Raw genomic sequence first — 26,043 nt, 5'->3', positions numbered from 1 at the left:
TGCATGACAAAAACTAACCCCCAGAGGTAAATCCTACACTTGAGTATTGCCTGACCGGGGAGCACCCATATTGAAGGATCTGCCTAACGCTGATGGGGTTCCTCGTCAGAAGCTGTTCCAGGTGCAGGGAACGAGCACTAATCTGCTGTTCTACACCAGAGAGAATTACCTGCAGTCTTGATTTTCTCTCCCCAAGCAAAGACACCCGCAAAAACCTCACTGCAGAGTAACAGGAGGAGGCTTTTCAGTGACTGCTCTGAGGGCTGCTGTCCATTCGGCAGCTGCCGTGTGACTGGAAGGCCCTTTGGCAGTCAGATCTCCTAAGCCCTGCACGCCAGCGTGACGTTACTGACGTGACCTGGGACCGTATAGATCCTGGTTGCAACCAAAGTCCTGTAGTGGCACCAAATCTTGTCTAAAGGGGGTCAAACAGGGTGTCTAAGCCAAGGTTCTGGGTTGCTGGTTATGGTTATGCTGTCTGTATGCAGGTGTCATTTTTGTATTTAAAGATATAAGTATTGGCTCTGTCCTGTCTGTATTTCAAACTTGTGCTGTGCTTCTGGGTGACACCCCAGACAAGTTGCTGTTAGCTCCAGGGCCCGCTTTAGGTGGATTCCCCAGATCCCCCGCGCCTTAGGTGCCTTTAAAAATTTTTTTTAAAAACTCACCAGGTGGCAGTCTGCTCCGGGGGTCTTTGGCAGCATGGGGGTCTGCTACGGGGGTTTTCAGCAGCACGGGAGTCCTTTGGTGCTGTGGAAGACCCGGAGTGGATCCCCCGCCGCCAAAGTGCCACCGAAGCCCCGGACCACTGCCGGGTATTCGAATCGGGTCCCGCAGTTCATAAAGCCGGCCCTGGTTAGCTCTGCCTAGCCTGCTTGATGGCCCATTAAGGAACATCAGCTACACAGTTGACCCATGGAGAGAAGGCAGACACGCCTTGTGACTCAGCAAAGTCCAGGGACTGGCCCATGTGACTCCAGACTCCATTTTGCTGTAATTTTCCACCGTGAGGACAAAGAGGTTCTTATACCTGGAAAAGCCTAGAAAAGGCTGATGCCTCATCTCCATCTTGTCTTCAATCCTGCTTCTTGCCTCTGGAGGGACTTTGCTACAAACTGAAGCTCTACACAAAGAGCTGAATGACCCATCCCAGCTGGGGATGTTCCAGAGACTTGATTTGAACCTGCAGTTTACTCCATCACTGCTACAAGCCTGAACCAAGAACTTTGCCATTACTGTATGTAATTGATTCCATTTAACCAATTCTAGCTCTCATCTCTACCTTTTTCCCTTTATGAATAAACCTTTAGATTTTAGATTCTAAAGGATTGGCAACAGCGTGATTTGTGGGTAAGATCTGATGTGTATATTGACCTGGGTCTGGGGCTTGGTCCTTTGGGATCAAGAGAACTGTTTTCCTTTATTGGGGTGTTGGTTTTCATTTCATCCCCAGGACGAGTGGCACTGGTGGGGATACTCGGAGACTGGAGTGTCTAAGGAAATTGCTTGTGTGACTTGTGGTTAGCCAGTGGGGTGAGACCAAAGTCCTATTTGTCTGGCTGGTTTGGTTTGCCTTAGAGGTGGAAAACCCCCAGCCTTGGGCTGTAACTGCCCTGCTTTAAGCGATTTGTCCTGAATTGGCACTCTCAGTTGGGTCCCGCCAGAACGGCGCACATTTGTCCCCGCACATTCTTTAGCTGATGCCACAGCCAGCCATGTCCACACTGTAACTACTGCTGGATACATGCCATAAGCTAAAGACACCTAGGAATCCACACAACAATCCAGAATCAGAGAGAAAGGCCCTTAAAAGAGAGACTGCTGCAGCTCCTGTAGTTCCGTTACCAGCTGATTTGAGGGCTGCACAGCAAGAGATCACTCACTCCTCCTAGCTGGGCCGGGCCTCAGTGTGCAAGAATCAAACTCTTGTTTTTCAGGTCACAGGGTGTATGTAACTGGTCCAACCTCCCCAGGCAGCACGTCTCTGCAAGATGCAGCAGCACCCTGGGTATATTCATCCTGCGTACAACCCTTGCGGGCCATGGTGTCCCACACTATTCTATAATACTCAGTCCCGGTGCCTAACACTCCTATGCAAAACACACTCATTTCTAGCCATCATTAATGACTCTTCTTGGAGCAGCTAGTCCTGGAACCCCAAGGGGAGAGGCAAGTCTTGATTTCGTTCTAACTGGAGCACAGGATCTGACCAAGGGGTGAATATAGCTGGCCCACTTGGTAATAGCGACCATAATGTAATTACATTTCACAAACTCTCCACAATAGCAATCAACTTCAAAACGGGGAACTGCACAAAGATGAGGAGTCCTTGTGGCACCTTAGAGACGCTGAAATAAATGTGTTAGTCTCTCAGGTGCCACAAGTCCTCCTGTTCTTTCTGCGGATACAGACTAACACGGCTGCTACTCTGAGACAAAGATGAGGGTTGTTACAGGAAAACAAAAAGGAACAGTCACAAGAATGAAATGCCTGCAAGCTGCATGGAAACGACTTAAACACACCACAACAGGCTCAAACTAAATGTATACCCCAAATTTAAAACAAAACAGAAGAGGACCAAAAACTGCCACATGGCTAAACAGAGCAGTTAGAGGCAAGAAGACTCCCTTTAACAAGTCAAATCCGACTGAGGAAAATCAAAGGGAACAAACTGCCACGTCGAGTGGAAAAGTACAAACACAAACACTGAAGTATCTCCGAAGCAGGAAGCCTGCCGAGCATCAAGGGGGCCACTGGCCAATGACAGTGCTACAGGAGCACACAAGGGAACGACCTGCAAACCACAGGGGAGTGAGAGGCTGGCAGCCAAGGTGCCAGCTCACACCAAGGCCCCCAGGCCTCACTGAACACTGACGAGTGCCTCGCTGGGAACCAGTCTGGTGGAGTCTGCGCGCGACTTAAATCCTGCTGCTGCTATTATGGCAGCGGATCCCACAGGATCCCAGTCCTGCTGCAGGACTCTCCACTAGTCCCAAGCGGGGCCCTACAGTCTGGCTCACGTATGTTAGTATTGCTAAAAATAGATATTTGAGTTACACAGGTGGACTGTTAATACTGGCATTGTACAAATCCCCTTTCCATCTGCATGCCAGATGATACGAGAACATTTCACTGTTTGCGCTGGAATATAAAAATGTTTGTTAAGACTGTCGATTCCCCCAGTCAGGGGAGAAGCATTGCCAAGGAGTTTACTACCAGAGGTGTTCTCCTCTCCCCCCACAAAAAGGTGCACAGACACTAGACAAGCCATTGTGGACAGAGAACTTTGTTGATGGCTTCTCCCACACCACTGAGGAGGCAACCAGCACAAGCCACATCCCGACTTGAACACTGCGGGGAAGGGAATACAAATCTGTTAAGGAGAAGTTGGTCACTTTAAGCTGTCTGGACTCTGAAGGGCAAAGATTTCTAAACCTAAGCAAGAGATTCCCCAACCTGTTTGGCTTGGGTGAGCCCTAAAGGACATAACAGCTTGCGTATTATAGAAGCTTCTTCTACCTTTTGAACTTGAATTACCTCATTTGTGTATGTTACCTGCTTTAACCTGGTAAATAACCCTCATTTCTTTTTCCTAGTTGTTAAACCTTTCGTTTGTTACAGGATTGGCTGCAAGCATTGTCTTTGGTTTGAGATCAGAGTACAAGTGACCGGGTCCTTTGGGCCTGGGAGTAACCTTTGAATACTGCTGAGATTTCTGGTGTAAAGGACCATCTCTCACCAAGCCAAGCTTGCCTGCGTGGCAAGACAGACCGGAATACGCAAGGGGACTGTCTGTGGCTCACTATTAAGGCCGTGCTAGTGTCCGAGATGTTCACACTGGTTACTCAGTTGGTGCAATCTAAGTATACAACACAACCAGTTTGGGATCCATGCCCTGTTTCTTGAGTCTGCCCTGAGGCTGGCACTCACGGTCGTAAGCCACTCCAGACAGCATCACCCCAAGGATCTTCCTCTATCAGAGTCTAGGGCAGGGGGTCAGCCTGAAGTTGACTCAATAGGCAGCCGGAGGCACATGTTAAACAAGAGCAAGTTACAAGAACCTGTGTGCGAATTTCACGATCGCTGTGAGAGTCAATGCAACTCAAGCAGCAGACAATCCCTGGGAAGACAAAGCTCCGAGTAGGAACGCCGGTTAACCTCAGGGCAGATCCCAGCCTGAACACATTTCTGTCCGACAGAAGTAACCCAGCCAAGGCTCACCCAGAAAAACGTTATCACCAAGTGGGGAGACTATGTGCTGGTGAGAAGTCAGACCTTCCAGAGGACACTGGAACTGCCTTTTTGCCACACTGCTGAACAGAACTGGCCTCCATGTCGGACCCTACTGGCTAGAGGAGTATGAATAGGTCTAAGAGTCTCTTTACTGCCCTTTTAACCAGTCTGTGTTTAACTTACTTGACCTCTTGATTTGGTGCCCCAAACTTGTTCTTCTTGCACTGCACCTGCCCGTGGTAGAGGCCCGTCAATGCCTTGGACTCTGCAGTCATTGCAAGTTCACCGAATTTCTGAATCAAGTGGGAAAGGAAGTCAGATGTTTTGGCCTCTGGATTCAACAGTTCCAGCATTTTTAGCACGTACAACAGAACAAAAAAAAAATATGCTAGCATTCCAGATCAGTGCAGACATCCTAGAGCCGTGCAAGCAGGTGGGGTATTGCCATCCATAGCGAGAGTACAGAATAGCCAAACCTCCAGAGGGAGAAAGGAACAAGGGATTTCCTTTCTGGGTGGGAGGGAGATAGCTCAGTGGCTTGAGCACTGGCCTGCTAAACCCAGGGTTGTGAGTTCAATCCTTGAGGGGGCCATTTAGGGATCTGGGGCAAAAAATCTGTCTGGGGATTGGTCCTGCTTTGAGCAGAGGGTTGGACTAGATGATCTCCTGAGGTCCCTTCCAACCCTGATATTCTATGATTCTATGATTTCTGTGACCTCCTGAGAGCCATAGAACACTAGTGCCTCCATGGTGACCCATCAAGTTCCAGTGGCCTCCCTGCACCAAGCAGAAGACTGCTCTTTCAATGATATGATTTCCTGTAGTTAGCATTATCTATGGCTTCTGAAGAGCATGCGCTTCCTCCACGCCCTTGGCACAATGTTCATAGATTATATAGCCAGAAGGAGCCACTGATCTTCTAATCTGGCCTTCTGCAGACCACAGAACTTCTCTCATTCTCCTCTTTAGTCTGACAGTGCCACCATTGTGATGAATGAGGGTGCCTGCTGGAAACCTAGAAAGAACAGGAGTACTTGTGGCGACCTTAGAGACTAACAAATTTATTTCAGCATAAGCTTTCATGGGCTACAGCCCACTTCATCGGATGCATAGCCTGGAACATACAGCAAGATGATATTTATATACATAGAGAACATGAAAAGGTGGTGCCACAAGTACTCCTGCTCTTTCTGCGGATACAGACTAACACGGCTGCTACTCTGAAACCTGCTGGAAACCTGATTTCAGTCTGTTTCCTGTCCTGCTTTATTCCTCCACCCCATGTCTTGAGTTATTGCTTTCTTCTCAATTTGTTGTTCTTCCTCCATTCTCTGCACACTGCTCACAGATGGGACATCCGCTTGTGGCTCACGTACGCTCTGGCTGTGTAGCAGAGTGCCAGGAGAGCAGTCCACAGGCTGCTGCCTGAGCTACTCCTGTGGCCAGCTGCATTAGGAGCTGCTCTGCCACCGGGGGAGGGTATAAGCTCATCGAAGGTTGGGCTCAGGCTCATACACCTTCTTGCCCCCTGTGGTTCCCAGAGTAACTGGAAGATCATCCTGCGAAGCACCACAATAAGGATCCTACTCTCTTTATGCACTTGAAGCAACAATTTACATCCCTTTGTAAACCAGTTTCTACTCTTATCGAGCAGACACAGGCTGCTCTCAAATCAGTGGTTTGGAGAAGCTGGTGAGCCAGCTCCCCAGGCTTTGGTCAGAATAACCCCTCAAGCTTTGCTATTTAACAAAACAAGGAAGCAGAAGGACAAGAAATGCCAGTCTGGTTAAACAGCAAAGCTCCTGGTGTTACTCAAGCTGGAATCCAACTCCAGGGAACTCAACACAGTTCACACTACAGGAGGCAATGTGCAAAATTCACTGTGAAGGGCAAAAACCCAGAGACAAAACAAAACAAAAATCTTTAAGCATATTAGAAACAGGAAGCCAGTAAGAGAATCTGCAAGTCTACCTATTCCTAGGGGGCAAAGAGGAGTAATCAAATATAAAACTATGCTGGTGAGCAGAGTGATTTTCACACCACTCTTCAGAGGGTGCTGGGCAATCTACCCTGGACTGCTCTTTCAGATCAAAGCACAAGAAGAGTTTGTTCCAGCACCACCTCACAGTTAGGAGGCCTGTGTCACCAGGAACAGACAGGAGATACCCACAAGTGCTGCAGAAATAGAAACTTTCCAAAACAGCTACTGTGTCAGGACTGGAGGGTCAAAAAAGGCACAGGGGCTCCTGGGAGCTAGGATGTGAGCCCTACTTCAGTACCAGGTACCCAGGTTGAAGTGATTACAAAAAACACCCCCAGGTTAACAGCATATGGGACTAGCCAGTACGACTTCTACAAAGGAAACCTGGGCCTCACTAATCTAGTAAGATTTGTTGAGCATGTCCACAAAACAGAACTGAATAATTTGGACTTTCAAAGAGACTTTGACAGAGTCCCTCCTGAGGCTATTAAGGAAACCAAGTGGCCATGGGAAGGCGCACGGTGAAGTTCTGACTCAGATTGAAAACTGGCTGAGACAGTAAAAGTGGCCAGCTTTCAATATGGCAAAAGGTTAACAATGGGATGCCCCAAGGGTCTGTACTAGGGCAGATGTTAAATATTCATGGCCTGGAAAATGGGATGAACAGTGAGGTGGAAAAATGTGCAGATGACAAAGTAAGTAGGTTAGTCAAGACTAAAGAATGAAGGACGTACCCAACCTAGGTGAATGGACAACATGGCAGAGGAAATTCAGCAATGACAGGATATAAGGTCATGGAGGTTGGAAGGAATCGTTTGAATTGCTCATTCACTTTATTGAGTTCTAAATTACCTGGAACTATTCAGGAAAAAGACCTGGGCATCACTGTGGACAACTCTAGAAAAACCACCTGCCCAGTGCAAAGCAGCGAACAAAAAAGGAAACAGTGTTAGGATGTAGAAGGAAAGGAACAGAAAATAATGAAATGATAAAGCCATTATGTAAGTGAGTGCTATCCCGTCGCCCAGAACCCTGTGCTTCGTTCAGGTTAGCCTGTTACAAAACACAGGAACAGAAATAGAGGGATCCAAGACTTCCACATGAGACTAGGATTCGAACGGTTTAGACACGCAAGAGGAACACAAAACAACAAACGGTGCTGAGTAGATACTGTAAATCAGCACAGCCATGTATCTCATACAACAACAATGAGGGGACAGTCAGTGAAAGTGAAAGGACAATGTTAAAAGATCAAAGAAAAAACTTTACGCAATACAGTGGCATAGGCCAAAAGCATCACAGGGTACTAAATAGGATTAGACATTTGTATTAGCTAAAACAGCCTAAGGGAGGTTAGCCCTAACCACTGACAGGGATTAGGAAGAAGCTTGTTTATGGGCAAGTTATTCTATAAGTGTCCACTAGGGGGTTTCTTGCAATCTTCTTTGAGGCATCTGGTACTGGCCACTGGCAGACAGATACTGGACAAGACAGACCGCTGCCCTGATCTGGTATGGCAGTTCATGCCCCCACTTCTGTCTCTGGCTGTGATCTCACTAGGAACACCTGCCTGCTCTGCTAGAAGACCACAGCCATTATGACCCAGGAATAGGGGGCACCTTAGCCAGACTTGTGAATATTTGACTACATTCTCTCGTTGGTTTAAAATGTGAACATGTGCACGGAGATGGAAGATACACACCCAATGTCACACAGAGCAGCAGCACAGGGTCACAGGATGGGTGCCCAACGCTACCTCCTCCTGGGCTGTCCCTTTAAGAGCATTCCCTTGTGCAAAGCTGAAAGCAAGTTTGAGGTAAATGTGCATCTGAAGGATAAAAAGAGTTCCACCGTATGTTTACCTGGGATTCAGTGAGGTAGCCGGCTTCACTCCCCTGCTCCAGGCCAGTCTTTACAACCTACATGCAGAAGAGAGAGAGTGAAAATGGGCCATTTCATACATTATGTTCTCTTTTGGGGACAATATATTTAGCACCAGGAAGAGCCCTTCCTGGCCAGTTCCATTCATGAGATTCTCTTTGAACTCTTGCACGTCTGTTCCACGTTCTTCTAAGCGAGCTCACAGCAACATATTGCTAGAGCAGATCTCAATGGTGGGGCAGTCAAGTTGCCAGCAGTCTAATTTGTGCACCGAGCTCCTAGAATCCGGAATGACTTCAGTAGGGTTGTGCCCAACACGGGGGCTGGGCTAACTGGCACTCAGGAGCCAGCAGGAGCAGCTTGAAGCGGCTCCCAGAAAGAGGTCTCTGCTATGAAAAGTTTTACAATAAGAGGACATTGAAGGCAAAGTTTTCAGATGCACCTACGGAAATCAATGCTCCAAAGGATTTACGATCACGTTCTCTAGCTGGAGATGGGGTGAGAATGGTGCAGGAGCTGCAGTTGGAAGTTTCACGGAGGAAGTGTCTTCTCTTATCTACCCTCCTTCCCTTGACTGTGGTTCTGGTGTCCCCCACAACCCGAATATTGGCACATTTGAATTTGAGCGGGGATGTGTTTCCTTTTGGAAACACTTGTGAATTCCACTGAATCTGATGCACAAGCTGCTCTGGCCACTAACTGGACACCTCTGATTAGCCCCTTAGCCGAAGCCTCACAGCAATTTCTGGCCTGATGAAGCGCAAGGGGAAGACCAATCTCCCTCTGCGTAGGGCAATTATTTGTATTATCCTAGCCCCAGTCATGAACCAGGACCCTGTTGTGCAAGGTGCAGCCCCAGAGAGCTCCCCGATCTCACCCAGATGAAACGTTTGTCATGCGCCTCAGGTGGGGGGTTACCTCAATGATTTTCAGGGGAGCAGGGTAGAGTCCTTTTGTCTGCTTCTGCACCCTTTTCTCCACTGTTTTGTAGATCTGCTGCCTCACAAAGGGAACAGACAGGGCATAGTCTGTCAGTTCTGCAAGAGGACACAAGGCAACACTTGGGCATACGACAGATCACCAAAGTCCAGCCCTGACATGGGCACTAGCTAGCTAGCTACCTGACCAGCGTGGATGCGGCAGCTCCGACTCGCTAACTTTCTAGGGAAGGAGAAGAGAGGTGCTCACCTTAAACCCCGTTATTAGATACGGCTAGCACAGATCGGATTAGAGGCTCGGCCACTTAGACAGCTGAACTTTCTTACTATCCATTCCAGGGTGATAAATTCCACGGAGAGCCAAAGGCTGCTCCTATGAAATCAATGGCAAGCACTCCAATTGACTTCAGGGGAGCAGGGCTTCAGAGCGAGATTTAGCGGCTTCCTCCAACTCCATTAAATAAGGATTATAACCATGACCCACTTGTGGAAGTGCTTTTCTGAAGGGGATCACAGCTACATGCAGGGCACAAGCTCGGATGCAAAGCATGGCACTTACTGGCTAACCAGTGTGTATTGTGGGCAGCTACTGCAGAAGTTCAGCCAATGCCCCTTGGCCCCATCTCCCCACTCCCTACTACTCCTGTCCTGGGCCCTTCCACACAGCTCCGCCAATGCACCTTCGTTCTGAAGTGCAGCACGCTTTGCTCCTGACCGGAGACCAGCAATCCTGCCAGGTCATGGGGCTGTCAGAGTGTGGCTACTGTTGGTTAAAACTAGGCCAATTTAATTCACGAGGGATTTCTTGAGGATTTTGAAATCATGTCTATAGAGGCAGAAGTGAATTAACCCACAAATGCGCCTTTAAGTTGAGCTTCGTTGCCTGCATCCCATGCACTTACTCTGGACCAGCCCCTTTTCCCTTTTGGGGGACACTGTCTTATTGGCTAGTCCTCTGGCAAAGTCAATCGCTACCTCCTCCATGTACTCAATGGTTCGTTCTTCTGGACTTTTGGTGCCTGGTCCTGGGAACACAGAAAGGATGGGTCAGAGGGGAATGCAGCCTGCAGGATTACATGATGGGGAGGTATTTTGTTAGAAACAGCTCTCCCTGGAAAGAGGAGACCAAAGCGGATGCACATCTGCTGATCTCTACAGCTCCACCCCAGCCCACAGAACTGTTTTATCACAGATGTCAAGCACCAAAGAGTCGAGCAAACAGCTTTTAAGGAAGGCACAAAGCTGTAATTTAGCTTCAATACTATGGCATTTTCTGAGTAACACCAGTGCAGGTGGGCTAACGACCTTACAGGACTAGGCAGTGAGTATGTTATCCATTGCTGGATGCAGTGTTGTAGCCGGACTGGCCCCAGGATATTGGGGACCCAAGGTGGGTGAGGTAATATATTTCATTGGACCTTCAAGCTCGACAGAGCTCTTCAGGTCTGGGAAAGGTACCCAGAGAGTCACAGCTAAATATGAGGTGGAACAGACTGTTTAGCATAAGTAGTTAACAGATTGTACCATGGATGTCATCTCCCTAGACACCAACATCCCTCACAGCAACAGCATCATCGCCTGCCTCAACAAGCTACAAGACAACGGACAACACTCAGATCTCCACCCCAAACATTTTCAACTCATCTGTTTCATCCTCACCTATCATAATTTTACATTCAACAACAAAACACTTTGTCCAAACCCTGGGAACAGCCACGGGTACCAGGATGGCTCCCCAATATGTCCACCTCTGCATGGGTCACCTTGAGGAAGGATGTCTGGAAAAAAATGCATCACAAAAGCGATGATGTACCTGATATATCATCAATGTATTTTCATCGTCTGGACAGATCACCTAGCCCCTCTCATAGAAATCTATCACTTCAACAACCACCACCCATCCATCAAACTCTCTAGAACACACTCACACCAGCATCAACTTCCTAGACACCACGATCAGCTTCAGCAATGGAACCCTACAGACAACCATACACAAGAAACCCAGGAATCAAACTTATCTTCACTGATCCTGTAGCCACCCCAGACATACCAAGAAATCTGCTATCTACAGCCAGGCACTGAGATACCACAGAATATGCTTCAAGGAGCAAGTCTGGGATATGCACCTTAACAAGCTGGTGGATAGAAAGCTGGCTAGATTGTCAGGCTCAACTGGTAGTGATCAATGGCTCCATGTCTAGCTGGCAGCCGGCATCAAGCAGAATGCCCCAAGGGTCAGTCCTGGGGCTGGTTTTGTTCGACATCTTCATTAATGATCTGGAGGATGGTGTGGACTGCACCCTCAGCAAGTTTGCAGATGACACTAAACTGGGAGGAGTGGTAGATATGCTGGAGGGTAGGGATACGATACAGAGGCACCTAGACAAATCAGAGGATTGGGCCAAAAGAAACCTCATGAGGTTCAACAAGGACAAGTGCAGAGTCCTGCACTTAGGATGGAAGAATCCCATGCACTGCTACAGACTAGGGACCAAATGGCTAGGCAGCAGTTCTGCAGAAAAGGACCGAGGGGTTACAGTGGACAAGAAGCTGGATATGAGTCAACAGTGTGCCCTTGTTGCCAAGAAGGCTAATGGCATTTTGGGCTGTATAAGTAGGGGCATTGCCAGCAGATCGAGGGATGTGATCATTCCCCTCTATTCAGCACTGGTGAGGCCTCATTTGGAGGACTGTGTCCAGTTTTGGGCTCCACACCACAAGAAGGATGTGGGAAAATTGGAAAGAGTCCAGCGGAGGGCAACAAAAATGATTAGGGGGCTGGAGCACATGACTTATGAGGAGAGGCTGAGGGAACTGGAATTGTTTAGTCTGCAGAAGAGAAGAATGAGGGGGGATTTGATAGCTGCTTTCAACTACCTGAAAGGGGGTTCCAAAGAGGATGGCTCTAGACTGTTCTCAGTGGTGGCAGATGACAGAACAAGGAGCAATGGTCTCCAGTTGCATTGGGGGAGGTTTAGGTTGGCTTTTAGGAAAAAAAATGTACTAGGAGGGTGGTGAAGCACTGGAATGGGTTCCCTAGGGAGGTGGTGGAATCTCCTTCCATAGAGGTTTTTAAGGTCAGGCTTGACAAAGCCCTGGCTGGGATGATTTAGTTGAGAATTGGCCCTGCTTTGAGCAGGGGGTTGGACTAGATGACCTCCTGAGGTCCCTTCCAACCCTGATATTCTATGATTCTGTAAGCTCAAAACCACCTTCAAACAAGGACACTCCATCCAAGAAGTAGACTGCATCATGGAATAGGCCACCCAGATACCCTGAGAGAACCTGCTTCAATATGGAAAAAACCAACCTTCTGGCCATCTCTCCCACGCCGACACTGGAACCCATACTCGATGGGGACCACATCCTGAAAGAAATCTCTCCCAAACCCACTCTTAAAAAACCTCCTAAACCTCTCCAAGCTCCCCACAGACCAGGGCATCCCAGCTCAAAGTAGCACAAGACCCTACTATAATAGATGCCAAACTTGTAGGCATATCTGCACCATTATAATGATCAATACTCACACCCAACACAGCTTTCAGGATCCATGGGTCTTACCCAGGCTTGTCACAACAACACGTGACATACCTCATCCAGTGCACTAAATGCCCAACAGCAGCTATGTGGGTGAAACCAGACAGTCACTATGCTCTTGAATGAACTCAGACAAAACACAAAGACAAACACACCTCATCATCCAGGGGAGAACACTTTTTACAAAGCGATCACTCCACATCTGACTGCTCAGGCCTCATCCTCAAAGGAAACCTGCACAACACTTTCAAAAGATGAGCCTGGGAGTTTAAATTCAAAAAACTTTGCTAAACACTGAAAATCGTGGATTTAGGCCAGGTCTACACTACAGAGCTATGTTGGCATAACCATGTCGCTCGAGGTGTGAAAAATCCACACACCTGAGCAACAGTTATGTCGACATTAACCTCCCATGTAGACAGCACTATGTCAATGCGACAGCTTCTCTTGTTGACATAGCTATCATCTCTTGTGGAGGTGGATTTACTACGCTGGCAGGACAAGCTCTCTCCTGTCAGCGTCGGAGCATCTTCACGTAAGCACTACCGTGGCGCAGCTGCATTGATGCAGCTGTGCCAATGCAGCATTTTTAGTGTAGACTTGCCCTTAAAGACAGTGGGTTTATGGCTTATCACATCAATCTGTAACCCACTATTTATCCTGTGACTGCAGGGCATTAACTGTCGACTTCACCTTGAATAGTCCATTTCCAATGGGGGTTAACTACTTATGCCAAACAAACAATCTGTCCCATCCTCTTCTCCCTCGCATTTAGCTGTGACATTCGGAGGGTTTGTCCACACTGGGAATACTACAGTGGCCCTACTGTAGCGCATCCCTTGGCGTCGGTAGTGTCCATGCTGGAGAGGTTCTCCTGTTGGCATAGATAATCCACCTCCCCGAGAGGCAGTAGCTAGGTCAATGGAAGAGTTCTTCCGTTGCTCTAGCACTGTCAACACTGGGGATCAGTTTGGCTTAACTATGTTGCTCAGGGGTGTGGATTTTTCACACCTGAGTGACATAGTTAAGCTGATGTAAGTTACCAGTGTAGACCAGCCCTGAAGAGCTCAGTGTGGGCTCGGAGGCTTCTCTCTCTCTCTCTCACCAACAGAAGTTGGTCCAATAGGAGACATTACATCACCCTCCCTTGTCTCCTCAAAATAAGCCAAGCTGATCTGGAGGTACAGCAAGGGAATATTTGCTCCTTTTTAAAGTCCAGCGCTACGCTGGGTAAGCGACCTCACAGGGTTTACATCAAACTAACGTACACGCTGGGGCACTTGTAAATGGCAATTTACTGAATTAGAAGAAAGCTGACAGTGTTAAGTGAGATGAGACCGTGAGATGCGAGATACAGAAGCAAGGGGCCTTATCCAGTGCACCTTTGGAAGACGGCATTTTCAGTTGAGAGTTTAAGAGGCCTATGCACTCCCTTCACCAGGTGTTGGCCCAAGGAAATAAGCACAATAACTGACATATGGCAGGACCAGCAGCTAAGCCCTGTTTTCAGATGCTTAAAGCTTTCTTGAGTTTTCACCTTTCAGGCTAAAGTTTCCCCTCCCCAATAAGCCACCGGCCAATAGAAGTCCCTCAGTGCAGGAATAGCAGAGACCAACAGATTTAGCACTTCGGACCCTGACTGCAGCTTGCAAGGCATCTTCTCCTTCTAACTGAAAGTGAATTAGCAATTTTGAGTGCCCAGAGCTCTGGGGTTCTCCTGTCACTGGAGAAACAGCAGATCACCTATCATTATGCAAAGCACAGATACTGCCCTGAAATCCAGGCTTTGGGATATCCATTACCTTTAATAAGAACAGCCATACTGGGTCAGGCCAAAGGTCCATCTAGCCCAGTATCCTGTCTGCCGACAGTGGCCAATGCCAGGTGCCCCAGAGGGAGTGAACAGAGCAGGGAATCATCAAGTGATCCATCCCTTATGGCCCATTCCCAGCTTCTAGCAAACAGAGGCTAGGGATACCATCCCTGCCCATTCTGGCTAATAGTCATTGATGGACCTGTCCTCCATGAATTTATCTAGTTCTTTTTTGAACCCTGTTATAGTCGTGGTCTTCACAACATCCTCTGGCAAAGAGTTCCACAGGTTGACTGTGCATTGTGTGAAGAAATACTGCCTTATGTTGGTATTAAACCTGCTGCCTATTAATTTCATTTGGTGCCCCCCTAGTTCTTGTGTTATGAGGAGTAAATAACACTTCTTTAGTTACTTTCTGCACACTAGTCATGATTTTATAGAGGTCTATCATATCCCCTTTAGCTGTCTCTTTTCCAAGCTGAAAAGTCCCAATTTTATTAATCTCTCCTCATACAGAAGCTGGTCCATACCCTAATCATTTTTGTTGCCTTTTTCCGAACATTTCTAATGTATCTTTTTTGAGATGGGGTGACCACATCTGCATGCAGTATTCAAGTTGTGGGCGTACCATGGATTGATCACCTGATGTGCTCAATTAGTAAGACATGATCAGTGAAGAATGCAGGATCTTATCCAAATTTATCTGCTCACAAAAAGGGCAACATATCCACCCTGAATTCTAACCTTGGCAAATTCGTTTAGCTTATGTAAAAAAACATCTGCTCCCCACCCTGAATACACTGCACTGCAATTCCTGTTCCCTCCCCAAAAGCTGAGACTCTGGAAACCAGCACCCAGCCCAGATGATAAACTCTACATCCCACTAGATGAATGACAGCATCAAGGACTTCTCTACCCATTTAATCAAATTGGAGGAATTAATCCAAAGGGCAAAAGATTAGCCTCCTAAGTAGCTTTAAGACAATTCTTGAGTCTTAGCCTCTGACCTAGTGGATCAATCAATTGATCAACCAGCCCCATCCTCTTTGCTCTGTCAGCACGGATGTTCTTCCCAGTCAGCATCATGTCAAAGGCGGCAGGAAGTCCCACCTGGAAGGCAGACAGACAGAGGGTGTCAGACCTGGAGATAGCCTGTGAAGGAAAGGGACTGCTCATCCTCTTCACTTACCATCTTTGGCAGCCTCTGAGTGCCCCCTGCACCCGGCAGTAGCCCCAGTAACACCTCGGGTGTGCCCAACACTGTCTTCCTGTCCTTTGTAGCTATTCTGTATTGACAGGAGATGGCAACCTTGGACAGGAGACAAAAATATATCCAATAGAATAGCTCCCACTTCCAGACATCTCACTGGCAAAAATCCAAGAGCCCATCATACACCCCACGGACACCCTCTATGCAAGCAGAACTGCCTGGGACTCCCTCATTGTCTCCTCCAGCTCTGGGGATGGACATTGGGTCCTATGTGGTCACACAGATGCCTGCTATGCCCCAGCCAGGGTCCTTTAAAAATCAACTGGTTCTTACTGGCTAATCTCATTAAGTGCAATCAGAGGATAATCTTATTTACAGATTAACCCTGTGGCTCTGAAGATGGTATTTACCCCCATGCTGATACCAAGCCCAGACCCTTCACTAGATCAGTGAGGTCTAGATAGCACAGAGACAGGCCAAGGAACATCACACACAGGCCCGAGATTTCATTCCTAGCAATAACAATCTTGCGTTTAAACAATGCCTTTCATCCAGAGGCCCCAGAAGAGCCTTGCAATTTACAACCTTCAGGCTAACCACTTCCTGCCTACCACCCTCCTAGACTAGATCCTCTCGCCCTCCTATCCCCACTAGGGGTGCGCAGTAGCTATCTGACAGTGCGTAACACTAAACCGTTCAGACTAGGCTGTAACACAATACCCATCTGAAATGGCAAGGGAACTGTAGATAGGATGGGGACAATTACTCCAGGTGGGATTTGGCCCAGAGACCCATTTTACACCCCCTACTCTGACAAGTGGTCAGGACCTGAACTCTGTGGCTCATCTGAAAAACAGCAACTGCAGTAACATGCCCTGTAGCACAGCGCTACAGTATCGGTTCAACACCGGGTCAAAGCGCCATCTGCCAAGTCACCAATGTCTTGTGGCAGCTCTGGTGTCCCTGCAGGCCTCCCATTCAAATACTGGCCTGGTCCATTCCTGCACTTAGATCAGATTGTCTCACAAGCTAAGCAGGATGACCATGCCAAAGACCTCAAATGCAACAAAACTAGGCCATTTACCATAAACAGAATTCAGCAGGTTTGCTGGCTGCCACGAGGCCTGAAATCCCATATCTATCCTCTTAGGAATGCAGCTGAATTCTCCCAAGTATCCCAGAGCCCTCTGCAGCCTCATGCCAGAATGACAGCAGCATCTGCCCTGCAGCTCCCTACAGTACCTCTAGTCCTCCTCCCAGGCAGGAACCACTGATGGCAGCAACTATGGGCTTTGGAGATTTTTCAAGTTTCTCAAACATCTTCTGTCCTTCCTGAGAAAGCTGCGTCACTTCCTGAACGGACTTGCAGGATTCGATCATACTGCAGCAGGGTAGAAAGACTGATCAGATTTGCAGAGCAGTGCCGAGAAAGCGTCAGTAAAGCAGAGAGTGCTTGACGCATGGTTTCCTACTCCCCACAGCTTTATTAAGAGATATGCAGGATCAGTATAACCCCCTAGCCCTAGACTGCCAAGTGTCACGGAGTGTGGGGGAGACAAGGCCCTGCACCCCCAGCTTCCTGCGATTCACCAGGACTCTCGGCCAGCCAGTAAAGCAGAAGGTTTATTTAGACGACAGGAACACAGTCCAAAACAGGTCTTGCCAGTACAGACAACAGGACCCCCTTAGTTAGGTCCATCCGGGGGCCCCAGGGAGGCCACAGCCCCGTTGGGAAGCCCAAGCCCCATCAGGGCTCCCCTCTCCATTTCCCAGCCAGCTCCAAACTGAAACTCCCTCCAGCCTCTTACTCAGCCTCCTCCCGGCTCCTCCCCCAGCCTTTGTGTCCTTTGTCCAGTTTCCAGGGCAGAGGTGTTACCTGGCCTCCAACCCCCGTCCTGGGTTCTCAGGTTACATGCTCAGATATCCTCCCTCAAGGAGAGTCTCCCATCCCCAATGCAGACAGTCCCAGCAAAACTCCCCTGCAACCTTCCCAGGTCCATACTCCCCACTCAGCATTCAAAGAACACCTCAAGAACATTCCCACTTCGTCACACCAAGCAATGCAGGAAGTCTGCTAAGATTGGTGGGCTGAATCACTGCATTACAGAGTGTCTGCAGATCAAATCCAGGGGAGAAAGAGCTCAAGGCAAAGGCTTTGTGAACACTTCCCTCTTTGGGAGGGTGGAGGAGAGCAGGATAATTTGTAAAGCAGCTCTCTGCTCTCACACGCTCAGCCAGTTCGAAATGGTCAGTCAGTGTCATTTGGAATAGGCACTGCTGCCAGCAAGGGCCAGGAGAGCAGGATCTTCATGTTGAGACCAAAGGAAGCCTTTGAATTCAACCTGTCCTTTTTCAAATAAAATAATACTCGCTCTGGCCAGCACCGCTGTCTCCTCTCCATGGCACATTTTATAGAGAGTCTCTTCCCTTCCCAGGGGTGAGCAAGGAAGTCAGTGAGTTGCTGAGGAGCACAGAGATTACAGCTGCCCCTGGCCAAGTAGCTGCTATTTCCAGAGAACCCACAGTATGAAGCCTTGGGTATGGAAAGAAGTCTCCCAAGTGACCCTGAAGTCTAGGTGTGCTAACAACTGGGCAGGCGGAGTTTAGCAGAGAGCAAGCCAGAGTTCACGGTTAATCCTCAGACCAGCGAGCCAGGGTGCGTTTAAACAGCCCGACAGAGGGAGCTCCAAAACTCTGCATAACTAGAAGGAGCAACTTGCCAGTGCAAGGAACCTGAAGCCTACAGCCCATAATGCACCCGCTCTTCCTCTGATATGTGGCTCACATACCAGCATACAATGCTCAAACCAGCTAGGCTGTTTGCTCATGGTAATCGGTCGGGAAACTGCTTTTCCCTCCCAGAACGCACCTCTGCATTCAGGGAAGTGCTGGCAATGTGTTAGGGTTTAGTGGGCTACACTGACCAGCCATGCTCCATAGATCCCAAGGCCAGAAGGGACCATTGCGATCATCTAGTCTGACCTCCTGCATAGCACAGGCCTGAGAACTTCCCCTAAATAATTCCCAGAACAGATCTTTTAGAAAGATCCACCATTCCAAGCTATCTTAGCTCCAGGTCCTGCTAAGCAACCTCTGTCAAGACACACGGGGATAGATCTGGTGAGCAAACTGTTGCCTCACTATTGAGGAAGCACAGATAGCAAGCTCATGTCACAGAAGATCATAAGAGGATATTCCGGTCTGCTGAGAAAGTCAATATGGACAAAGCAGCAGTCAGCAGGTGGCTTTTACTCCCCAACACTTACTTGATATCAGCCCCAGCAATGAAGCAGCCTGGCTTAGCTGAGATCAGGACAGCACTTTTGACCGCCTCATTGGCCCAGATTTCGTTCATTACCTCTGTGAACTCTGACTGCAGTTGTTTGGACAGAGTGTTGACCTGCAGACAGCAAATGAACACTGTAAATACAGAATAAAGACAGAGGCAGAGTTCAGCCCCTCATGGGGCACATACCCTTCTGTTTCCCCACAATCAAAACAAGATTTCCAAGGGAATAGAAAGATCCACTATAAAAAGCCAAAGCTTAGTGGCAGGCGGGAATGGAAAAATCCACCTCCTCTCCTTCCACTTCCCTGAGAGCAAGTAACGCCCTCTTGCTCTACACCTCCTTATACCTGCTTCACACGGGGGAGAGGATACATGGGCTGGGGATTCCCCAGGACAGTAGGGTAAGCCTATAGCCTGGGACAGTTATAATGCTGCATTCAGCCCAATTACTCAGAGCAGAGTTCTGCTGGCTTGACCCTGTGCCATAGGAATGCAGGAATTGCATAGCAGACCGCACTGATCCAGCTAGTTCAGGATCCTGTCCTTGATGTGGCCAGTACCAGATGCTGCAAAGATGAAACCTCACAAGGTGCTATTATGAAATAACCTGCCCATAGGGGGAGCTCCTTCCTAAAGCTCATCAGTTAGTGGCTGGTTTGTGATCTAGAGCATCAGGATTTATGACCCCTTTACACTGTTTAGTTCTATATACTATAGGTATGGACGTTCTCATTAGCCATACAAATGGATCATCTGTTTTGAAATCTAGTAAGCTCTTGGACTCAATGAGATCTTGTGGCAACGAACTCCACAGGTAAGTTTACTGTGTACAGAAATTTCCCTTGGTCAGCTCTGAATCCATTTCCCTTCAATTTCAGTAGAGACCCCCTTGTTCTTGTAGAAAAGAGTAAAAGGAGCACCTGACATACCTTCTCATTTGTTACAGCGCATCCCCTCCAATCTAAACAGTGGGCTTGTTAGACTTCTCATAATTTTCAATGCCTTCTCTGAGTTATTACTTCTAGTCTCACTTTATCCTTTTTGAGAAAGGAATGTCTAGCAGTCACAGGGGATTAAAGCCATACCTTTGAATCTGGTGAGTTGAAACGTACAACTGCAACATCTCCTTTGACATCATAGTTAACATGAGTTCTAGCTGTAAACAGGAAGCAAAATATCATCTCTCAGATTTATATTCTTACTGGATTTTAGCAGAAAAGGTCACAAATCACAGTCAGTCTCTTTGCACTTACCCTGAAGAGCAGAGGAGCTGGCAACATTCCGGCAGGCGTAACCTAAGGAAGAGAAATTAACAGGAGTTACAGGCTTTCCCAAAAAACTAGTGCAGCCACATTTAAGTTAGATTGTCCTCAAGGCAACCACTTAGATTTTTAGTTCCTCCCCCTCCCCGGCCCATATATCAAATAGTCAACAGCTTCTACAAAGATTCTTCAATAAAAGAGCACAGAACTCATGCAGGCCACTGTTTGTGTGACCTTCATGCCACAGACTTTGTACTGGTGACTTTCCAGCATCACGAACACCAACACAAGAGGTCCATAGACCTTGGTATTAACCGGGGATGCTGCAAGCAGAACGGAGTGTTTGCCTTTGCTGTCAGCATGCATAGTTCAACATCTGTTTGTTCATGTGTAGCAAGCTAAAGAGCCATCTCAGACTACAGAGATTCCAGGCCTAGAAATCAGACATTAGAATTCCTCCTCAGCTACAACAGACCTGCCCTAGCAGAATGAATTCTCCAGTGCAGTCCGAAAGATCAGATGGATGAAGTCTTCCACTCCTTCCCTAGGGGGATTAGTCTAATCTACAAGGAATGCGTGACAGACTACAAATGAAGCCCCCACAAATAAGTGTTTCTTCTCTCCCCCTGCCGTCTATGCTAACAAAATCTCTGTCACCACCCGTGACAACTGCATGTGCAAATCTTTAGATAAGCTTGCCCTCTTCTAGTGCAGTCAGAGGGCACCATAAGTCAGAATAAGTGAAAAGGGACATTTAAGCTTTGACCTGCAGAACCTCAGCAAGAGAATCCCCTTTCCCGCCCCCTGAAGCTGGCATCTTACATTTTTGCCTCCAGTTATCCCTATTGTTACCCTAAAATCCCTCCCACTTCTGTTCAAGTGACCTTCACCTGGGCTGCCCCTAGCTACTGCAGGCAGCAACTGCTTTCCCCATGCCTGTGGGAGCCAGGGCTATGAGCTACTGAGAGTCAAACAACCAAAAATGCTGCTCTTTAAACAGCGTATCCTAATTGGCACGGTTGGCAGCAGCCAGCCATTAGATTACAGAATACGGCATTGGTTTATTTACAGGGTGCCAACCCCTGAGGCAGACCATCCCTATCCCAAAGGCAAAACAACCTGGGAAATCCAGGAGGGGGAATAAGTAGGGTGGGTGAATCTCCAATCAGCCACTCAGACCAGACAATGATTAATCAGGCACCCCGCACTTTGCTTTGCAAATAAGCATTTATCCCCTCCCCCACAGCCATGTCATCTTGCTCAGAGCTGCTCCATGCACTTTCCCCTACATTTCCTAATGGTCTCCTCCTCTGAAGGGAGGGAGTGACCTTTGTCCTACATTTCATCATGCCCAGGAACAGAAGCAAGGTAAACTGCTTTGGGAGAATGAAAAAAGAGTGTCGCATTTAGACTCCTTTCTGAAATGGTGGGTGTGATTTATTCTCGGCAACATCTCCTTAAAAAAATTCGTCTCCTGGTTTTGATTTCCAAGACTGTATTTTTAAAAGGATTTTTGACCAAGAGTGAGGCCCAGATTACAAACCCTGTGTGAAATCTTTGATAGCCTTAAAATTCTAGGCTCGGGAGTGCCTAGGCTTCAGTCATTGAAAGGCCAGCCAGCCAAATGTGAGCGCCAAAATGTAGCGCTCACATTGCCCGCGTCTTTATAACGGACGCAGCAACTTGAGACTAGAGGCCCCAGCACGAAATGATCCATCCTGTCATCTGGAGTAAAACGCAGCATTTCATAGTACAGCTTTTGCAGGCCACATTCCGGTGACAAAGGGCAGGAGTGCGCTGCCTTGTCGAACTTGTTCAATGTAGCCCTTGGGTTGCACCACACTATCAAATGCAGCGGGAGGAAGAAATGAGATGAACAATTGAGACTAAATTACAAGACCATGACTGGTAGCTTCCCCAACCCCTTCCCTCCTCCCCCAGGAGTCTGCACTAGAGTCACAGCCAGACAGGAAAGTCTGGGGATGGGTCACTAACAGATGTATTTTTATAGGTAGAGTAAGGGTTTGCACTTGGCCATTGTCAACATATCCTAGACTTCACCAAATAGGTCCACCCTTTTAAAGGTATAGAATCTCTTATTACACCAATTGAATCTATTTCCCTATGTTAAGTTCTCCTCACACCTTCTATGGGCCATCTTAATTATCACTTCAAAAAGTTTTTTTCCTCTAACGATAGCTCATCTCAATTGATTAGACTCTGCCTGTTGGTATGCATACTTCCACCTTTTCATGTTCTCTGTATGTATAAATATCTCCTGTCTGTGTGTTTCATTCTATGCATCCGAAGAAGTGAGCTGTAGCTCACGAAAGCTCATGCTTAAATAAATTTGTTAGTCTTTAAGGTGCCACAAGTACTCCTGTTTTATTTCCTGAAGTTATGCAAGTAACTGATTGGCTGAATTAGCCCCCTCCCAGTTCCATGGTCTAACATGCCTTTGCTTCCTCTCTTAAATTCCCCTTAACACCATCCGGGAAGCTCTCTACAACCATTTTTAAGACGTTTCAGCAAAACAGACTAAAGGTGCACAAAGATACCAAGAATCGGGAACAAAACCTGCTGAACTTCACTATATCCCCTCCCCCTTCCTTTGCCTGCACACTGTCTATTTAGTCTGTAAGCTCTCTGGAGCAGGGACCTTGTCACTATCATTACTGCAAGACACCTAAACTTTATGGTGACCTAGTAATAACTATGCAAAAGCAGTGAAATACTTTTGATGACAAGTCTTCCAGGATACTGTGTTTTATAAAGTTGCAGAGGCCAGAACCCTCTTGGAAAGCAATAACCAAGCTTAAAACTCAACCACAATAAAATGTGGCTTAGAGGCAGTTTACAGTAAGAACATTGCTACTTTAAACTGCAAATCATTTACAACTAGCAGCATGAATTTGTACAAATCAAGGTTATAGATAAAATCCTCTTGCACTTTTTAAAGGAACACCAGCAGGCCTCTAATTTTTTTTTTAATTTCTTATATATTTTCAACATTATACTGGAATTGAAAGACTTAAATCTAGATTTACTTTTCACTATTTATGTTGTATTCTTCACCCTGCTTGGGCAATGAAAAGAGATTAGTCAGTTTCATTTCTGTGGATAGTTTCTAGTCAATTCCATTTTTTAAATCGATTTCCAACACCACAGGAAAAAAAGGTTTGTTAAGAACTGTTTCAATGCCTAAAAGAACTTAATAAAAAAAACTACCATTGTTTGGTTTTGCACTGCTTTTTACAAAAAACTAACTGGAGTGCGGGGGGAGAATTGATTTCTACCCCAGTAAAACTCTGCACTCCCCATTATAGGATATCAAAAGTTTTACAGACATTAATGAATTTAAGTTCACAAAGGGGACGCACACGAGTCACTGAAGGCAGAATTTGACCAAGACTCACTCCTGGTGAGAATGAATACAGAGGAAAATATCCAGCTGGACTTAGGCACTTTGATACCAGGAGAAACACCAACTTACTTGAAAAATGATCAACACACAACTATGTGGTGCTATTATTTTGCAGAACATAACTGGAGTTGTATAGATGGGGAGACTGAGGCAGAGAAGTTACCCACCTTGTAAACCACTGGACAGAGAGCGCTATAAGGGCAAAGTAGTATCAGGACAGTGCCGAGCTCACTAGAACTTTTATTTAGGGGAGTGGCTCCCAGTGTTTGGTGGAGTATCCCTTTCCCTTGCAATCAATTGGAATATGGATGATTTCCCCCCCTCCCCATTTGCTGTCTCATTCTTTCCTAACCATTTCATTTACTTTGGTCTCTTTTCCTGTACTCCCCTCCCTGCTCCCCGACTCACCAGGAGATTGCATGCTGCTGGAGGTGGGGACAACAGCGTCCATAGGTGGCTCCATAGGGCCAGGCCTCTTGTGATCTGGAACTAAGCTGAGCATCAAGGGAGCAGAAAAAGAGAAGCTTGGGATGGCAGGCTGTTGCCCACATTTCCCCCCTACCATAAGCTGCCTGTTTTACCAGCAGCTTGGGGAATCTGTCTGCAATAGGGGTGGCTCCAAGATCAAGTAACTTCCCTCACATGCACTGCTCTCGTCCTCAGTTTTCACCCTGCCAGTGGAAGTCCTACCCCCCCCACCACACACACACTTTGGCAAACACCCATTTGGGGGGGTGAAGAACACAAGACTATTCCAGGCAGACTGCTATCAATGATGATAAATAAGGGAGTCCAAACACCACATTTTGAAGGGAGAATATCAGCCAAAGTGAGAATCCTGAAAACAAGAAACTAAAAAGACAGAGAGAGGCCTCTGGCAATTAAAAGCACAATGTTATTTTTTAGCACTCCCCTCCTGATCATGTATCATTTTGACAAAGTTACAATTCTAAATTCGTATGGGAACCCAGCTCCCTCCAAACTATCTAACTGTGTATTCACAGAAGGAAACGCTGCCATCAATGACCCTCCTCCCTGACCCGGAGAAAGCCCCTCCCGGAATAGTTGTAGATCAGTGTCTTGAGCACCTCTGCTGAGAGTAACAAGAAGGGAACAAACTAATTACAGCTGCCATGAGGGATTCTAATGTAAAGGCTGGGTCTTGGATTAAGAGCCCACTGAATTTCACAAACCAGCAAACTATGATCAGATGTTAATCAGTTTGTGTGACTATTGATTTAGACAAGTTATGCATCAGACACAGGTAGCGTACATCAGTAGCCACCCCAATTAACTGAGATCCAATTGTAATTTGCTGGTTTGTGCAAAATTCAGTGGGCTGTTAATCCAGTGGACAGGTTTTACTTTGGAATCCCAGTTCCCTGAGAGAGCCACACTCCTGGATAGAGCCCATTAACTGCAATTTATTTTAAACCAAACTAATCTATTCATTAAAACCCATCACCACCCAAAACTACAGGGTGAAAGAGGCCATTGGGAAAAAGAACAGTGGAGGTGTATTACAACCTCAGATTCCCCCACACTGGGGATTTAAAGCTCAGTAAGGTCCAGCTACTGGAGAGTGTGACACTTCTAGAGTGGTTGGAAGGTGCCTGAGAGGATCCCAAGACCTGTCAGTTGGGAACACTCAGGCCTACCCCTCTCCCCCTCTTCTGGGCAGGGCCACTCAGTGCCAGCCTCAGGCAACCCCAGGGGGTCAACAGATGCTGCATGGCCCCCAAAGCAGCAGGATTAGCACAAACAACACGGACCAAGCCCTGCACTGCGCACTAGACAGAACCCTGCCCTCCCCCTCGGGGCAGCACCGACTCCTCGCCCAGACACTGCAGCCAGCGGCCTCCCCATGGGCACAGGGAGCCTGGGGCAGGCAGTGGGGGACGCCCTAGGGGAGGCAGAGTCCCCACCCCAGAGAACAGGCCTTGCCCCACCGTAACCCCCACCCAGACAGAGGTGCGGGCCCGGCCCTCCCCCCAGCACACCCCCCCACCCCACCGAACGGACCTTGCTCCCCCCTCAGGTGGAAGTGCCGCCCCAGCTCTCCCCCAGCCCCCGCACAGCGGGCCCTGCCCCCCGCCCGCCCGCCAGAAGCACAGTCCCGGCTCCCCGCGGCAGAGGTGCCCCCCCAGCCCCCACCCCAGAGAGCGGGACTTGCCCCCCCGGGAGAGACGCGGTCTCGGCTCCCCCCGCCCCCAGGCGGCCCCTCACCTGCGAGGCCGGCGCGGCGGGGCGGACAGTACTTGGCAGCAGCCGTGAAGCGCGTCAGGCTCCCGATCGCCCGCACCGCGGCCGCCATCTTGCTCAGGGAGGTCGAATGAGAGAAGCGATGACAGGACCCGCCCGCGTGTGGAGCTGGGGCTTTTCATACGCCGGTCCCTCGGGGCTGCCCTCGGCGTTGCCTGATTCACTCACCCCCCAACCGTGACCCTGGCCTGCCCCCTCACTACGCACCCAAGC

At 48.0% G+C, this 26,043-nt stretch overlaps 1 protein-coding gene across 3 annotated transcripts in view; it reads right to left on the bottom strand.

The window, feature by feature from the left end:
• HADHA (hydroxyacyl-CoA dehydrogenase trifunctional multienzyme complex subunit alpha) overlaps positions 1-25,967 on the bottom strand; it is a 40,040-nt gene extending 14,073 nt beyond the window's left edge. The window contains exons 1-12 of one of the 3 annotated variants that reach the window (XM_039528894.1): positions 25,795-25,967; positions 23,977-24,062; positions 20,136-20,177; positions 19,968-20,038; positions 18,860-18,993; positions 16,836-16,974; positions 15,573-15,692; positions 15,391-15,493; positions 9,936-10,058; positions 9,014-9,132; positions 8,077-8,133; positions 4,417-4,526 (exon numbers count right to left, since the gene is read on the bottom strand). In XM_039528894.1, coding sequence (XP_039384828.1) covers positions 4,417-4,526; positions 8,077-8,133; positions 9,014-9,132; positions 9,936-10,058; positions 15,391-15,493; positions 15,573-15,692; positions 16,836-16,974; positions 18,860-18,993; positions 19,968-20,038; positions 20,136-20,177; positions 23,977-24,062; positions 25,795-25,952 — 1,262 coding nt within the window. In that variant the 5' untranslated portion in view covers positions 25,953-25,967. Of the gene's footprint in view, positions 1-4,416; positions 4,527-8,076; positions 8,134-9,013; positions 9,133-9,935; positions 10,059-15,390; positions 15,494-15,572; positions 15,693-16,835; positions 16,975-18,859; positions 19,014-19,332; positions 19,377-19,967; positions 20,039-20,135; positions 20,178-23,976; positions 24,063-25,794 lie in introns of those variants that run through there. The other 2 variants (XM_039528895.1, XM_039528896.1) reach the window with 2 other exon arrangements.
• Positions 25,968-26,043: the final 76 nt, after the last annotated feature.

This window comes from Mauremys reevesii, linkage group 3, assembly GCF_016161935.1.
Source record: "Mauremys reevesii isolate NIE-2019 linkage group 3, ASM1616193v1, whole genome shotgun sequence".
Classification (NCBI taxonomy): domain Eukaryota; kingdom Metazoa; phylum Chordata; order Testudines; family Geoemydidae; genus Mauremys; species Mauremys reevesii.
This window is presented reverse-complemented; position numbering and strand designations above follow the sequence as displayed.